This window comes from Anarrhichthys ocellatus, unplaced genomic scaffold (genome assembly GCF_004355925.1).
Source record: "Anarrhichthys ocellatus isolate YVR2014 unplaced genomic scaffold, GSC_Weel_1.0 scaffold56, whole genome shotgun sequence".
Classification (NCBI taxonomy): Eukaryota; Metazoa; Chordata; class Actinopteri; order Perciformes; family Anarhichadidae; genus Anarrhichthys; species Anarrhichthys ocellatus.
In genome coordinates, this window is record NW_022280086.1 from 1,090,642 (window position 1) to 1,109,074 (window position 18,433).

An 18,433-nucleotide genomic window follows, 5' to 3' on the forward strand; every position below is an offset into this window, starting at 1 on the left:
GGGGGGGGGAGCAGGGCGTTATTCAGTCACTATAGTGATTAGCCGCCAGTAGCAATTACAACACAACTATAGAGACAGGAGTACAAAAATAATGCAATATGCTGATGTATGTTGGATGTTTGTGCTCACACTCAAACACAAGATGTTGCTTTTTGTAACGCCTCAATAAAAAGGCCATTACTTTTGAAATGTGTGTTTATCCTGTGATAGCATGAAGCAGTGGAGAGTTATCTGCTGGGGCCTCCACACATCTGGAGGAAGCTGAGTAATGCGACATCTTCTGTCATTTGAAATAAACACCATCCACAATAAAATAACACTCACAGTCACACATACTAATCTGTGTGGGAGGTTACATCAGCTGGAATGAGAGTGAGGTTGGACACTGATACATTAGACAGACACTAAAGTGAGATGGGCCAGCAGACATCACATGCTCCGGTTCCTCCAGTGACATACAGGCTGGCTATGTCCCTTTAGGATGCATGACAGACGGCAGTAACAGGTACCTATTAAAAATAAAGATGACCCGAGAAACAACAGGAAGACACACACTGAAGGAGGTGAGAAAAGAAGAACATTCCCTTCTTTCCCGTCTCTCATAAAGAGAAGAACCCTACAGGCGTAGATGAGGGATTCCACAGGGACCAGAGCATAATCTTCTACTAAGACTACTTGAAGAGTTCACTGTGTACGACTGCAACAATAGTTCCTACACTGAAGCTACATGATGGCTACACTGAAGGACAAGCTCAAACTACAGACAGCTTTTTCTGTGCAGTGTTTGTACACATTCACTCTGGCACATCTGCTATTTTTGGAAATATTTTTTGGCAATGATCGATTCAGCAGGATTGAAGAGATTAAGGGTCGTGCCTACCTCAGCGTGCAGCTTTGCACTACTGCCCAGCGGACATGTCCGTGGCTTCTGTTGACTGCTTGTTTGCACTGCGGACACACTGCTGCTGCAGTCAGCCGCTAACACTACGGGCTGGTGGGAACTTTTCATGGACGTCTTTCTGCTGTTTTGGGGGGTTGATTTTTGATAAAAGAATAAAAAGATATAAAATAAGAGAAAAACATGATTAATAGAAGCCCATCATGGACCAATGCACCCTTGGTATTGACCTGTGGTAAGTATCTGGATTATGTCATCAGCATACAGGAAACATTCCTGGTCTGGAGAGGTGTGCATTTGGTTCAGAGTTGCATCGCTGCTTTGACCTGTTTGCAGGTCTGGTTTGCATATTGAGATCCAACGGTGATGTCGGCAGAAGTGAGATAGCAACAGGTGGTATTAATACCAAGTGTAGATGTTATTATCCAGATAAGGAATCTAGGCACAGATCACTTGTCAATACCAGGCTGAAATGAGGTCACGTGGTTTGTTTGTGCAGACCCTGATGGTAAAATATGGTCCTGGTTGAAGATGGCAGGACTTCTACTTTTGAGACATAAAGAGTCTTCTCTGCAGACGGACAGAGAAAAGACACCATGAAATCTGTCATATGACTGAGTCAGAGGCAGGAGAGTTGTGGTTGAGAAGTGGGTTCACAATGTGTCCTGAGAAACAGAAGAATACAACGTGGCACGATTAACCCAGCACGCATGGTGTTTCATTTTACAAGTGGTCTACGTATCCAGTTAAATGTAACAGAGTCCATCAGCAAACCCACAAAGTGTAAACCCCTACAAAATATAAGTTAAAGAAAAATGCATAGGTACATACAGTATATTCATATATTAGGAAAAGAAACAAAGTGATTAGAAAACTAGAATTAAGTGGACTTTGGAATAGGAATTCCTCTCTCTCTCTCTCTGTGTGTGTGTTAGTTCCACTGCTCTCAGAGGAAACCCCCACAGTGATGTCATCACCAAGCGCCAGTGGAGAACAGATGTTAAACCAGAGAAACAACAAAGAAGTTCTGAAAGAAAAGGCAACAGCGGTCAACGGTCGCTGATGACGGCTTCTCGCTCATTTAAAACAAGCCCCTCCCCCTCTGCTTCCTTAGCAACAGTGGTCAGAGCAGCATAGAGAGAAGTATGTGGATTAGAGCAACACATGGTGAGGACATGATGGATGGGCTTAGGGGTCATTTACAGTGGTTTGAAGGGTCAGAGGGTGGGTGGGGCTCAGAGCCATAGCCACTGTTAGAAGTCATAATGAGCAAGTTCAATAAGGCAGAGAGCAGGCGTGGGGGGGTAGTAGTGGTGGCTTTAATACACAGTCAAAGTTCAAAGTGAGGAACCAGTCAAAGTCAAGCAGGGAGGGTTAGTGGGTAGAGGGACTTCCTCCACCCATCCCCCTCTTCCTGGTCAGTTCCCTCACTGCAGCATCAGCTGTTTGAGGTTGTCGTGCAGGATGGTGTCCTTGACGTCGCGGAACACCAGCCGGATGTTCTCGGTGTTGATGGCTGTGGTGAAGTGGTGGTACAGCGGCTTCTGTTGCTGTTCTCGGCGCTTTTTGCGAAAGCATTCCACCAGGAAGCGCTGGACGTCTGCCAGGCTCGAGGGGTCGCCCAAGAACTCAGGGAAGTAGTCTTTGATGGAGACCTGCTTCACCTTCTCCTCCAGCAGGTCCGTCTTGTTCAGGAACAGGATGATGGAGACGTTGCTGAACACCCGGTTGTTGACGATGGTCTCGAAGATATTGAGGGACTCGCTCAGCCGGTTGGTCTGCCGGTCCTCCATCAGCACCTGGAGGTGTTAGAGTGCAGACGTGTGCTGGGGTTAAAGCGGATCATCACAGTGGCACGTGAACCAATCCTTCAAATCCCTGCAGTGAAAAGGGCACACCTGATGCCTCAGCACACAGCGTGGCTCACAGCCCACTCACCTGGTCGTATTCAGAGGAGGAGACGAGGAAGAGGATAGAAGTGACCGAGTCAAAGCATTCGAACCAGCGCCGCCTTTCGGAGCGCTGACCGCCTACGTCCACCATCTTGAAGGGCACGTTCTTTATCTCAAAGTTGTACTCGTGGATGCCTTTAGTGGGCTTTCTGGCCAGGAGGATGTCCTGTTGGCTAGGGAGGTAGTCCTGCAAGCACATTATCAGATTGATTATTATCTTATAAAAACATGCCTAATTAACAGTGTTTTAAAGAGAAAAGTCGCCATTTCTCAACCTGAGCTATCAGAGTTAGGAATATAGTGTGAGGAATGATTGAAGTTCTTGCGATGCTCTCTGTGTCTTCCTGCATCCAGTGATGCGACTACAGAGTGCCCATCACAAGATGGACGGCTGATAAGTGTGAATGAAATATATGATATGGAACTGTTAACTCACAGAATAAGAGCGATGTCGTGAGAAATGGACGATGTTTCCATGTCAACGATTAGACAGGATGAGAACCCCTGAATATGTCTCAGAATGGATCAAGCTTTTGAGGGGACAGAGCAATCGGGATCCTTTTTGTTTTTCCCTTTTTCTGTGTGTGTGTGTGTGTGTGTGTGTTCTGTCTCTGATCAAAAGGCAACAAAAATAAAGTGTGAAAAAAAGAAACGGAATCATGCAGCTGTATTGAACCTCAGTGTGGGCAGTCGGCGGAGAGAGCACGCTGCGTGCATGAAGGTGCTCCTCAGTGGGATAGAGGTGTGCTGGAGACACAAGGAGCTGCTCAGAGGGCTTAGAGCCGCCATACTTTCACGTCTTACTCTGTGAATTAAGGATTGAATTTAACCCAATCAGAGTTAATGATTGTTGGAAGGGTGGAAAGACGAGTTCGGTGTGTTTTATTTAGTTTTTGTCCAGTTTGAAATGAGTGTATTTTACATTAACTTAACTAGGCAATTAAGCCTTATTAATTAAGTCATATTCAGACGCTGTACAGTTGTATTTTTCTGTTTAGGTGTTATGAATAATAACAATATAGTTGTGTGTGTTTTTTTTAAATTTTTTTTTTTTTATATAAATCAGACATAGCGAACTCGCCCCTCGTGTGCAATGCATGCTGGTACATGTAGGCCTGGCTCCGCAGCAGGAGAGATCTCTCTCTGTCAATATAGCAGCACTGGGGAATGTATTTCTCCTGTGGACTAAATTTACCATCAGCACTGATTGGACATCCACATGGAAGGAGGCACATTTTCCCTTTGAGCTGCGTCGGTACATTTTAAGGTCTTCAGATTTGACAAGATGTAAAAAGAAGGATATTTTTCATGGTACATAACTTTGAGAGAAACACATTAAGCATAGCACCTATAAAATAATCTCCAACTTCTCTCACACGCAAATATGAGCGTTAGGGAGAGAACCAGAGATCTTTGTGTTCCAGATAAAACCAGTGGTGCTTTGGGGACTTCTCTCTTTAACACTGCATTCCTGAAATACCACAGCGCATAAACAAATGTGGAGCTTCAGGAAGAGTGTCTGTGATGGGGTGGGGGGCACCTTTAACTACTCAGGATCAAATATGATCACTATTCCCAATCATGGTGTGACTGTGTGTGAGAGTGTGTGTGTGAGCTCTGGTTACATCAGATCCTAATTCATGACATTCCAGAGGTGATGACTCATCGCTGGCATGTCCACACACAAACACACTAACAAATAACGCATCTGGTTTAAAGGTCTGGGGAAAACCTCTCATGCAGTATTCATGTTAGCACACAGCAAAGTCAGCAGCTTGGGTGGTTACTAGTACAGCTCAGAGTGGCACATAGTATTGATTATTATTATTATAATATTTATAACAAGAGGGAATATCTGAGGAGGCTCTTGGGCCTGTAGCTGAGTGCCTTTGTTGAGGCTGAGGGAAAATGATCCGTTGTAGCTTATTGTTTGGACTTATTACATATGAACTTACATTCTCTGAAACATCTGTGTGTTCATGAGAAATAATAATATATTAATGTTTTCACATTAATATAAACAGTAACTAACGACAAGATTTGTTTTAATCCATAAAAATATTATATTGTATTTGAACTATACACTATAGATGACTATAACAAAGTAAAAAGAACAGTTAGAAAGTTTGATGGTTTACTGACTTTAGAGCGGCTCAAATGATTTTTGGGACGGTGGCAAAAATACTAATAGTAATAGGATCCTTGTAGACCAGCTGTATAGTCAAACAACAGAGAGATCTGGATCTGTTAATATGGATCATCAATGATCAATAATTCGTATCAGCGGCTAAAGAAACATGATCAGGGATCTAAAAGTTAAATTTGCTCTGTGATCAGTGACTCTGATCTGTGATACGATCCGAACAGTGAGGTTCATGATCTGTTGCACCACTACTGGTGTCTGTGATTAGTGGAGCCTCTGCAGTGTGGGTGGGACTTACCGAGTGTCCAAGCTTTTCCAAATTGTCCAGGAAATACTTGACTGACTCACCCTGAGAGAGAGAGAGATGCAGAGAGAGAGAGAGAGAGAGAGAGAGAGATGCAGAGAGAGAGAGATGCAGAGAGAGAGAGAGCGAGAGAGATGCAGAGAGAGAGAGAGCGAGAGAGAGAGCGAGAGAGCGAGAGAGATGCAGAGAGAGAGAGAGAGATGCAGAGAGAGAGAGAGAGCGAGAGACAGAGAGGTTTTAGTGACTGTGTTTAGAGCTGTGATAGTATATACTGTACATGCAGCCACCAGTCCATCACAATAACAAATGTTACAATAAACAGCTGCCTCATCACACCTCAACATATATTCTACTAGTCTGTACAGGGGGCCAACACTAATTATTTCTTAATTATTAATTGTTTGACAAACAAACAATGAAACATTCCCATCTCAAGTTCCCAGCAGAGCTCATGTGACATCTTCAAATAAACCAAATATATTCATTACAGAGGATCAAGAAAACCTGAAAACATTTACACAGAAGCTGGAACCAGCACATGTTTCACGCTAACACAGGTAGTTCTATGTTCAGGGGTTGGAACTAGTTATATGATGATATTTAACATATGAATGGTAACTTTAATAACAATAACTTTGTCATGTTTGCTCAAAGTGTCACTTTATCCTGAAAGTAGTACATGAGACAGATAACGAGGTTCCGGTGCCTCCTCTCAGTGCTCTTCATGACATTTGAAAGACTCCACCAGAAGAAAAACAACCAATCAAAGCCGAGGATACTTTCTGCTGGGGATTTCTGATCAAAGTGTAAAACTAGGCAGTGCTGATCGAATACCAATCGAGAATCTTGATTATAAAACTATCCTGCATGTGTAAATGTGACCAGCAAAATATCGGAAATATGAGAGTGCAAATCTCGAATTGATGTCGAATTTATCAAATGAAAACATGGAATAAATGAAATGTTGCTCCCATATTTGGAGCCAATTCCTCCAGAGAAGCCTACAGCATTACTTATTTAGCCTACAGCATTACATAGCATTATTTTTTTTCAGCCATGCTTGCTGCTGCTGTACATTGCCATAACATAAACACATAGCAATATGAGTAACATAAACACATAGCAATATGAGTAACGTCTTAATTAGATGCATTGTTTTCACATTAAATATGCCACATTGATTTAATATCATAACAGTATGAATTTATTGGTATTGGCAAATATAATGCGAGTGCATGCTGGCAGATGCTGACAAGTGTTTGCCTGTTGGGGAAGAAAGCATAGTGACTTTGGTCACATGCATTCTTTCTACAGACCATAATACCACTTGTTTTATTTGAGGGAAAACAAAACGTATCGGTAGTGAAGTGGCATGTATAGGGCATCCCAGAATGATAGTACCTGTATAACCACAGTAACATTACAAAGAGCAACGCACAGCGAGCTAACTGCTCTTTGGATCTCAGCAGCTCCATGAAGAAGCTTGGCAGGCTAGTGTCACTGCAGGACAGTTGAAGATCACTACCCTGAGAGAAAGACTCTGTTAGAGCACAGTCTACACTGGTGGAGAGCAGTGAGGGAGAGCTGGAGGAAGGAAGGGCATGGGGAGAGAGAGAGAGAAGCAGCCCTTCATAGCTCGTCTGTGTGCGCACAGCAGCTGCAGCTCTACCATCGACTGTGAGGCCGAGCCTTTATCTGAGGCCGTCAATGCTCGTCTGTACACTGAAGCCCTTAGACCTACTCACGAGTAATCACTGGACATGCTACTAGAGGCAAAAGGAACAATCACGGAAGTCAAACCAAGCAACCCAGGGAAAACACTGAGGTACATGGGTCATAGCTTAATCAGTGCACAACACCAGAACCACAATCTATGGGACCCACCACTGCCCTTAACCCTTTGAACATGTATACAGCTTTAAACCACATTGCTTGTAATGTGGATGCTGGTTAACACCAACTCACCAGCTGGAACTCTCTGCGGCGGTTGTAGGCGTGCTGGACGCCCTGGTCAGCCCACAGGGCCCGGATGGACGGCAGGTAGTGCTGGAAAACCTTGGGCTCCACCATGCCGTGACCGTGGGCCATCACCGACCGGGTGTCAAACGCCATCATTGTGTCTCCGTGCCGCTGGTTGGACTGGTTGCCCCATGGGATGTGTAGCTTCTCTCGAGCATCCACCAACACTCGAATACCTGAAGCAGGAGGGAGACATGTCAGACTGGTATTCTAGTCATGATCATCGTTTCTTTGCAGATCACATTACAGCCTACGCTTCCTTGGAAAGGAACCATATACGGCACATATGTGGTTCTTTTAGAAAAAAAAGAACTGCAAAAAAATTTCCACCTTACATACATTTATTTTATTATTGGTTATTGACATTTTGGATGTGGCTCCACCAACAGAAGCTAAACATCATACCTGCTTCCAAACAGAGTAAAGGCTAAAGCAGCTTACTGCGAGATCAATCTTCTCTGGCAAATGGACCAATGTTTAGGTTTCAAAATTCACTGTTGTCTTATGACAGCTCATGTCACATGACAAGTCTGTTTCCAGCCAAGGGCATACATACAGCAGGTAATTACTGACCAAATAGCGACATATAAAACATGAATACATCACTGGAACACCAACGACAGTGCAGGTCTGCCTAGTCTTACATCTGCAACACTGAAAACAATATTGCATTGTATCTGGTGGTTTATTATTAGAGGTGCACCGATTGCAATCTTCCAATTCAGTTTCAATTTTCTTTCCAACAAAGAATTATCAGCAATACTCCAGACTAAATTATTATTTCTAAATTATAGAGCGTGGGCCTATCACGCCGTCCCTCGTGCTGCACTGGGACTCTCTGACCACGTCATGGTCCATCTGATTCCTGCATACAGGCAGAAATTAAAGCTCTGTAAACCTGTGGTGAGGAAATTCAGGAAGTGGACCAGTGAAACTCTGGAGGATCTTTGGGCGTGTTTAGACTGTACAGACTGGGATGTTTTCAGGACTGCTACCAACAGTCTGGATGAGTACACAGGCTGTAACGTCATACATTCTGTGAGGACAGATAGGACAGCTGTGTTCCATCAAGCACCAGGTTAGTTATAACAATGACAAACCCTGGTTTACAGCAGAACTGACAGCTAAGGCTGCACAAGGAACAGGCATTTAGGAGTGGGGACAGGGACATGTATAAAGAGTCAAAATACAGGTTTAGAACACAGGTTTAAAACAGGCAACACTGATTGAAGGTACAAATTCAGTTCAGAGTTTTTACTTAGTAAAATATCTTAATTGACTGTCAGTCAGGTATTCATTTCCAGCAACCCTCAAATCAAAGAATAAAGACACTTTACGCACAATTTAGGTGTATTTGCCCTTTAACTCACGAGATGCAGGTAGCATGTTTTATACTTAATGTGAATATAATTCATTTAATCTAATTTCCATTATGCAATATGTATACTTTGTTGGCATCTTATTCTGAAAACCGGATGTTCGTCTGAAGAAACCGGATGTTGTCTCACGTTAATCTTTCCGTTAACTTTCGAAGTCCTTCGCTCGCTCCCGATCTGCGCCGTTTGAATGAGTTTACCGTGAATTTCAGCATATAGGTGCACTAACATTTAAGTGTCTGCTGAGTTGACCACAGTCTCGCAGTCACAGGTCTGATTAAGAAGCGCTCCATTTTTTTATTCGTTTAGAAAGTTCGGGGGCATTTTTTGCCCCTCTCCTAGTGATATCAGGGGCAAAATGATATTTCTTAGGGGCAGTTTTACCCTTTGCCCTCGTGTATTTCCGACGCTGTGTATAATAAGTATATAATTTAGTTATCGCTACTGAGAATTTAACAAACATAAAAAACATGATGTAGATAGGTTTGCAGTTTTCAAGGTGTATATTTCAAATTGCATCTATTACACACATAAAGATAAAGTTGTGAACACCGGCTGAATATCTATTATCAGAATCATAATAACTGTTGAATTTATACCTCTAAAAAATTGTTCAAACCAACATTAGAACCTTCATGAAAGCAGGGTTCATGGCAGAACTGTTAGTTTGAGCTTGACCCACCTAGTTCACTGGCAAATGTCAACTGTGACTAAACAAGTGCAAACTAGTGATTCACAGGTGTCTGTTAACCAGGGGAACAGTAACTCCTGCACTCGGGTGCCATTCCGTCTCTGACTGAGGCAATGCAGCGCTCAGAGTGGAGGACTGAGCTGAAGCATTGGGTTTACATTACTGCTCTGTGAACTGTGCTTCACCCCTTCAAACAGGCCTGCTCTGACAATGGCTGTGTTCCTTGGCTGTTGGCAACACCTGGGTTAATCCAGCTGTCTGCAGACGTGTGTGTGTGTGTGTGTGTGTGTGTGTGTGTGTGTGTGTGTGTGTGTGGACAGCTGAAGGATGAGTGCTTTAAATCCGTCTACATATCTTGGGTTGCTGTGCCGATAGCTTCAGTTTTCATGTACAAAGACAGGAGGCTTTGCTTTGGACTGTAAAAAACACATGAGCACAGTCAACTTTTTGGTATTTCACAGTTGGGAACAGAAAACAGGATGAAAGACTTAACCTACTCATTACAATTTATACTGATGTCCAACAACTGTATATACTACAATACAGCAACAGGCTACAGGTCATTTTCAATGGAAGCTGGTGACATGAAGCTACAAGCTGACGGCCAACACTTGTTGCTGTGTGATGGGCATCACGCGCTACACTAGGTAGCTACTATACAGCTTCCGGGAGTAGTTTGGAGGTCCAGTGCCTTGCTCAAGGGCGAACTGCCACCTCTCCAGCTACCAGTCCACACTGTGTGTGTGTGTGTGTGTGTGTGGTGTATGTGCACATTGTAAACCAACATAGGTAGTGGTGTAATGGATCACCCCTCATGGTTCGGCACACGTGAACCATGGATTAATTGCATTTTTATTTTATTTTTTACAGTTTATACATCACAGTGTGAAATAAAGTTTTACTGCTGCTCATACTTTTTCCAGGTAATGCGTCTCTAAATATCTATGCAGAGATGCAGTGAACAGATATAAAGCAGTAGTGTGTTCCCGTGAACAGAGCGTGTTAAAAGCATTCGACGGTGAAAGGCATGGCAAGCGGAGGAACTTGAGAAGCCCCCGGCGTCATTTAATTCACTTTTGTGTTACTAATAATGAAGGAATTAGGGTGGTGGACAAAACCGTTACGGTATGTAGACGTTGTTCAACGAGAAAGATATACGACAATGGCAAAACATCGGGCATGTCCACACATATGAAGCGCCACCATCCTGGTCTGTCAGCAACTGGGGACAAACCACAACACCACCACCAACTTATCACGGCGACATTTAAGAAAGTGTTTGTGGTACTGTAGAATTAGACCGGGCTAAAGTTATTACAACATCTATTGGGGTCTTTATTGCTGCAGACATGAGGCCATTCTCCGTTGTGGAAAATAAAGGATTTCAAAATCTGGTTAAAGTGCTTGAGCTACGCTATGAAAATCCCCTCACGCACCCACTTCAGTAAGAAGCTCGTTCCTCTATGAAAAGGAAAAGACTGACTGCTCACTTCATCACAACGGAGGAGGAGATTCATAGTCCGGTGCTGCAGACACGCCCCCTCTGTGAGAGTCACACAGACACATATCGGCGCTAACCTCTCCCCAGACAATGTAGATATTCTCATCTTAAAAAAAAAAAAAAATACATCTTAGATATTGTGGTTTTCATGTAAGACTATAACCCAAAGTTCTTTGCTTTAAGTGTTCTTGAAGTTCTCCAATTAATAAATGGAAAGCAAAGTTATATTTGTCCACCCCCCTAATCTTTGCTGATCCGAAAAAGTATCCAACCCTTGACTCAAAAAACGCGGTACGATCCGAATCGTGAGGTTTGTGATCCGTTGCACCCCTAATCATAGGGCATGTCTGTAAATATGACCAACTGATACAGGAGCCACTGATCAATCAGCAACCGGTGGCTGATTGATCAGTGGCTCTCTACACCTGGACTGATATGAATATAGGGCTGCACGATTATGGCCAAAATCATAATCAGGATTATTTTGATCAATATTGAGATCACGATTATTTATTACGATTATTCATCAATTTTAGGGACATCTTTTTATTGCACTGTCACGTTTAAATGAACAAGAACACTGCTTCCACTTCCATTGTTGTGCTACATTCTGTCTAATGTACAAATCTTTGCATCAGACTGGTCCTTTCCACGATGGAGATTCAGTGAGGTACCGTTAGCTTTGGCCTTAATGCATTCGTCGTACTGTGGTTTGTGGTGATTTTTCAGGTGGTTGAACAAGGTAGTTGTATTGCTATGCGGCGCAGACACAACTGTAACGCACTCTGTGCATATGATTTGTTCTTGGTTAACATCACTTGCCCTAAATCCAAAAAACTTCCAGACAAAGGATGATGATCCTTTTCGAGGGGCTAGCTCATCGACTTCTGCTCCTGACATTTGATTTAGCTTTCACACGACACCCGTGACCGTCTGTCTCTCTACTCTTCTACTAATACCGGAGTCGACTGCAGACAGAACTTTTTTTGAGGCTGCCGCTGCAGGGTGCGCGCATAACACCTCCCATCTTGTTCTCCCCCTGGTGATTGGCTGACTGTTAGGAAGCTCTTGATTTGATATGTAACAGAGCACGCATTTTAAAACGTCAATATCGCTGACGATCATGCTCATTTAATGGTGGCAGCCAAAATCGTGATCGCGATTAAAATTCAATTAATTGTGCAGCCCTATATGAATATCAACATATCACATCAGAGTCAGGATGCAATGACAACTGCCTCATCTAGCCTTAATGGCGAATGGTGCCGATACACAATCATTTAGTCAATCAATAGGAAATACACAACAGTTCTTATGATCAATTAGTGCTGGGCGGTATACGGGTTCATCCGGTATACCGGTTTTAATTTCCCGTATGATATTCATTTTTCATACACCGCCATACCGGTGCACAGCCGAAACAACTGCTGTAACTCTTCAACAGGCAGCTAAATATATTGTGCTATATTGCGCTACGGTCAGAGCCAGTTGTGTAGAGTGTATTGAGACTGACCCCTAATCATGGTCATAACTTTATAACACAACAATTAATAACCCACGACTAACGCTCTTTAACAGGGCAAAACACCACGACACAACAGTTTGTGACAGAGAAACAATTTGTAACACTAATAATTGTACATTTATAAAATTACACCTCCGAACGACATACAGGCAGCTCGCTAGCTAGCCAGCTAGCACAAGAGTCTGCTAACAGCTTGGAGAGGCTCTGTCGCTACAGTAACGTTACATTAAAGAACAGAACAGAGCAATGCAGGATGAACAAAGAGAGGAGCTGGGTCTGCTGTTTGGAAGTGTTTTGGTTTAAAAAAATCTGACGTAGACCAAGTCAAGGAAATAAAAATACCGTGATATACCGTGAAACCGCCAGAATCTTAAAAAAATACCGTGATACAAATTTTTGGTCATACCGCTCAGCACTATGATCAATCCACTGATCATTTCAGTCATTTATAAAGCAGAAATGCCAAAAAAAACTTGTTTGCTTTGAGCTTCTAAGAGCTGAGGATTTGAGTTCTATTTTTAATAAATCAAAGACCTTCGGTATCGATTCTGTTGGCCAGACAAAACCAGCAATTTAAAGACATCACCTTCTGGGTACTTGAGCTATTTTTTTATTTTATGGACAAAATGATTAATCAGCTAATCAAGAAAATGAACTGATAATGAAAATAACTTTTAGTGTGATTAGACCTCTTCTTTTTTTTAATGTTTTGGAGGCCTGTCGTGTTTCTCACGATCTCATAAAGGCACTTTTCTTACGCTCTTGTTAGCTTTGTTGCATCTGTTTGGCTTAATATTAATATATTTGAATATAGATATTAATATATTTTACACCGGCAAAACCCTAACATGATGATCAGGTTGAGTCATTTGTAGTACACTTCACCCCAACACAGGCCCACACTAACACTGTGGCTTCAGTGAGCCGCTTGTGTCTCTGAGGGAAGCCCAGTGAGCAGCACCCACCAGGGAAACACCCCGAGGGGGCTTCTCACGCTCATCTGCATACACACGTCTTTTAACATGACATCAAACTTCCTCACTTCAGTAAGAATTGCACATACACGTCACCCAGTCATTTACACACACACAAAACATAAAACAACTGTGCGTTACAATAGAGAGGCACAATAGGAAGTGGGCTCTGTTATGCGCCTCAGTTCACATCCTCTTCATATAGTTCTGGTTTGATATCAGTGAGTGCTGAACTGTTTTTGTCAAAAACACTGAATTCAACCACACAAATCAACAGAAGCCAACAGAAAACTGCAGGTCAGGTAAACCTGGAGGTTTCCTGAAGGGGTGTAATCTGTGATTGACTGGTGACCCCTAGCCATGAAACGCTGGTGTCTCATTATGTAAGAGGAGCATGCATGTGTTGCTTCTGGCTACGTCACATTAAGCTTATCTCATTGGTTGTGCTTCGGAGATCAGCAACCACCAAGGTCAAAGTTGAAATAAGAACAGCGCTCGGCCACGCCAAAGGTAGCGCTTCCTCCTAGCTCTCCCCATAGCAATGGTACAGTCAACGCAGAGTAGTTCATCTCTGATCATGTGTGGGCAGTTTTAGTCAGAGAAAAAGGATACCGACTTTTTTTTTTTAAACAAACAGGGGTGCCCCCTTTCCCCCCAGCATAAATCAGCATACCACACAGCCTGGAAGTGATTGGGACTATTCGAATGTTCGATAATATTGCTGTGGCACTTGAAAAGTCTGTGGCCCCATGTGAGTGAATGAATGAATGTATGTATCAGATAGTGGAAACATTGGATTTTACCTTGACAGTGATGAAGAAACTGAATTTAATGTATCTTTCAAAGTGTCAGTATTGGTCGGCCTGTATATCCTGATCCAAGCACTTATTTTTCAGTATATGCATAACTGCAAAGAATGATCCGTTTGTATCAGATCAAATTTAGTAGGGGTGCAACGGATCACGGTTCGGATCAGCAAAGAAAAGGGGAGGAGTCAAATATATAACTTTGCTTTCTATTTATTAATTAAAGAACTTCAAGAACACTTAAAGCAAAGAACTTTGGGCTATATAGTCTTACATGAAAACAAAAATATTGAAGGTGTCCAATTTGAAACAAAATGAAATAAATAAATAAAAATAAAACATTCAAGAATATTCAATTCTGTTTAAGTGCAACATGAGGTATGTTGATACCCTCGGCCTTTGATCAATATTGAAAAGAATTTCAACTGACCTGAACTGCTCGGCAACAACTTGGGTCTATGTTCACTTCCTGTCAGGTTCATTCATTCAAATACACTGCAATAATGTTTACCATTACTGTGAAATGGTCTACAACTTTAAAAATGTTTTCAAAAAGATGAGAATATCGGATCGATCCGTGATCAGTTACACCACTCAAATTGAGTGATTAGCTGAACTAAACCAAATCAAGATGCAGATGAAAGGGTTTGTCAATGTTTTCACTTTGCAAGATAGTTATCTTGAATGACAAGACTAAACGTTTAGTGATTTCAGCCGAGGTTGACAGCTACAAGCACACCACACACAAGCTAAATCATTGGACACTTAAAAGACTTTAAAACATATGTATTTACCTGCAACAGTTCTGTACTCATGTGGAACCGAATATATTCGTGGCATTAATGACACAAGCTTCCATTTTTCCCCACTTATCATGGTGGCAAAAGGGGTTTCATTTAATGACAGCATGAACCTTTTTTAACTGGGCTGCCACACTACTGTCAGTAGTATGTCAATAGTGCGTCAAAGAGAGACTCCCCTGCTGTTAACAAAACTCCCTGGACTGATTTAGCTAACTTTTATCCTGAGATGACACGAACCGTTTCCTTCTCAGTGGAACCACGTCACGCGTCAGTCACTTCCCCCTGACTGCAGCTGAGCAAGCCTTTCCAGCCTTCCACTTCCCTGTTCGCACACTATTCAAAGGGAGTTTACGTGCAACTGCCCCCCCACAACCCTTCTGACATCATGGAAGCACAAATAGAAGCTTATTGGTACTCACACACTCCGCAGACCCAATCACCTCTGGTGATTCTGTGCTAGCTGCATAGGCATATACATACATTTATTTTCATTTGGGAATGACACAGCTAATACAATTGCAATCATTGGACTGTGAAGACGGGATTCTACCCGGATGCTTGTCGACTGATGATTTGAATCAACATCCCCTTGACTTTACAAAGGGCTCTGTCAGGAACATTTATTGGAATGTATCTGATCACCCAACACAGTGTGTTGCCAAGTGATGTCACATTGTGATTGTACTCGAGCCAAGTTCAACTTTTTTTTGCCATATGATCCTGCATTGTTGACAATGACCAGACAAGAGAAATCAGGTCATGCATGATATCGAATAACTAACTAAGTCCTCATGCACTGGATACTGTAAATCTACATATACATGCAGCAGGTCATGGTTCATTCTACTGACCCTGTTCTAAACCCATGACTGGAGTAGTGTGCTGTCACTACAGGCTCTGTGGTGAGAGCACACAGTGTACACACTTTACAAACAGTCAGGCGTTTATTATACTACTAGCTGCTATATGTCTTTGATTCAAACTTTGGAACAAGGATGCACGTAGTGATGAAGGTATAGATACACATAGTGCAATGATCCTATCAGTGTTACTGTCACAGTGGTAGAGCAGAGCCATCCTTCAATCAGGATTGCTCTGATCACCTAACATGGTAGCCCTGTCATCAGTGTATGAATGGGTGAATGATGACATGTAGTGTTAAAGAGCTTTGAGTGGTCAGAAGACTAGAAAAGAGAGAAACAACTACAGTCCACTTACTATATCTGTCTGAAGTCTTTGATCTTCACACACTCACATTTAAGAAGCCGATTAGAAACACACTTATTTACACGTTATTTAAACACGGTCAAGAAATCAACTTTCTCCAGGAGAAATCTAACTGGGAAATTCACTCACTACTGTTAAAACTAAAGGAGCATTGTGTTCTATCAATCACATTCATTTGATGCGTGGAAGGCTAAAATATTTTGTACAATACTATTTTTTTCTTCTGTAGGCTATACAGAGTATGAATCCATCTGGACCAGGTAACTAACTATGACAATAATATTATATTTTTAAAATGATTTACATCTGCTATATGCATCACACCGCCAACACCAGCCCTGTTCAGATGTAATCTTGTGAAATGAGAGTATAGTGAGAAACTTGAATGAATCCAGTTGTTTAAAACGGACGATTTCAAAGCAATATAAGATAGATATTAGAGAGCGAATTATGACCTGTTTAACTTCCTAACACTAGCTCGAAGCAGCTAATAAATAAATATTTAGAACGAACGATGCCAATATTTTTTTTTTATCAAAGCAAATATGTAAATAAAAATACAAGCATTTATTTTTTTTATCATTTTAATTGAGTTTTATACATATAACCACTATAGCTGCCAATAACAAAGTAACAGGATAACATTTAGAATTTTTGACAGTTAAAACTGACTTCGGAATAGTTTTTTTGCGACATTGGTAAAACATAGTTAGTCAAGAGCCTTGCTGTCAACAATAGTTCTTAGAAAGAAAATCAGTATCGGTAGGTCAGACTTTTAAAATATCGTAATTGGCCAACAAAATTGCAATCGCTGCATCACTAACCAATAGTAGACTACCCATAATGTTGTGTTAAGATCATTTAAATGGTCAGGTAATGTTCACAAGTTACCAGAGTTTTGCCAGTTATCATTCAACCACTATCACCGTGAGCCAGACAGGACAGATCAAACCAGAACAGCAGCTGTTTCCAGGTGGAGTCACATGAGAACAGCTGGAAGAGGATGATGCTGAAGAGTCGCGGTGCCATTTTCACCCTGTGTGAACAGTAACTACAAGATCGGAGTTCATTCCATCTTTTGTTTGGGTGGCACGGTATGTGGTCTCTAAGCCATGTTGGACATAATCATGTGATTAATAACACTGTTTCCACTTGAGCATCAAACTCTTTATGGTGACTCAATATGTTCCCACCAACAGACTTCCAGCATGCAGCTGACTCAAAGTACATGTCTAGAAATAAATCATGTTGAATATGAATGTGCCATGTAAATATAGACATTTATATACCAACCTGATCAGATACCATCTGATCAGTAATCTGCCACTAACAAGTTCCCCGCAGACAGTTATTACCAAGCTGTTGAGCTGCGGTAGACACTGTCAGACAAAATCAACTCAGATATAGGTCATTGACAGCTGCTGTGCAGTGCGATCAGCTATATTGACATTTAAACGATTCACAGATAAAGTCAAAAGCAACAAAAGGTCATCATGATCAAGTATTAAGGCCACAAATCATCAGTTAAGACATCTAAATCAGCTGCAAACACAAACTGTTACATAGAATTTTCTCATACGATTCTGATTCCCGATTCTGATTTTCCAGAACCATAATTGACAGTGAGGCTCTGGGCTAACATTTTTCTCACCACATCCTGGAACTGTCCCAAAAAATTATTTCAACAAATATTATCCTTTTACCTTGTTATTGTCAATATCAGGGAAATAAATGATTGTATTTTAATTTAAATAATTGCTTTAATTCAAACAAATCTCAGCATTGGTAGTTTTAATGACATATTATAAGCTGCTTAGAGCTAGTGTTAAACCGGTCATAATTATCAAATATCTATTTTTTATTGCTGTGAAACATCCGTCAAACATCTGTAATTAATTATTCAAGCTCAAAAACTGCTGATCAATCGAGGCATCTCTGCTTCAAACAGAAACAAATGTTTAGAAAAACAATTCTAAACTATATTATAAATGTCATATTATTAATAAAAGTTATTTGTCAAAAAATGCGTGCGTGTGTAAAAACTACTTTTTCTGCTTGTATTTGTAAGTTCAGAGAGTCGTCTTGAGCCTCCCTAACCATGACCAATGGGCAGGACCCTACTCAAAATAGTTCTCACCTGCCTAAAATGACAAATTAAAAAGTTGTAAATGTCTTAAGACAAACAACACAACAACATACTCTCAGTGCCAATGT

The 18,433-nt window shown here is 41.6% G+C and overlaps 1 protein-coding gene across 1 annotated transcript in view; it reads right to left on the reverse strand.

The window, feature by feature from the left end:
• Positions 1-12: 12 nt before the first annotated feature.
• Positions 13-18,433, reverse strand: part of gna13b (guanine nucleotide binding protein (G protein), alpha 13b) — a 20,414-nt gene continuing 1,993 nt past the window's right edge. Inside the window, exons 2-5 of the mRNA XM_031871102.1 lie at positions 7,263-7,492; positions 5,292-5,342; positions 2,837-3,037; positions 13-2,697 (exon numbers count right to left, since the gene is read on the reverse strand). Coding sequence (XP_031726962.1) covers positions 2,326-2,697; positions 2,837-3,037; positions 5,292-5,342; positions 7,263-7,492 — 854 coding nt within the window. The 3' untranslated portion in view covers positions 13-2,325. The remainder of the gene's footprint in view (positions 2,698-2,836; positions 3,038-5,291; positions 5,343-7,262; positions 7,493-18,433) is intronic.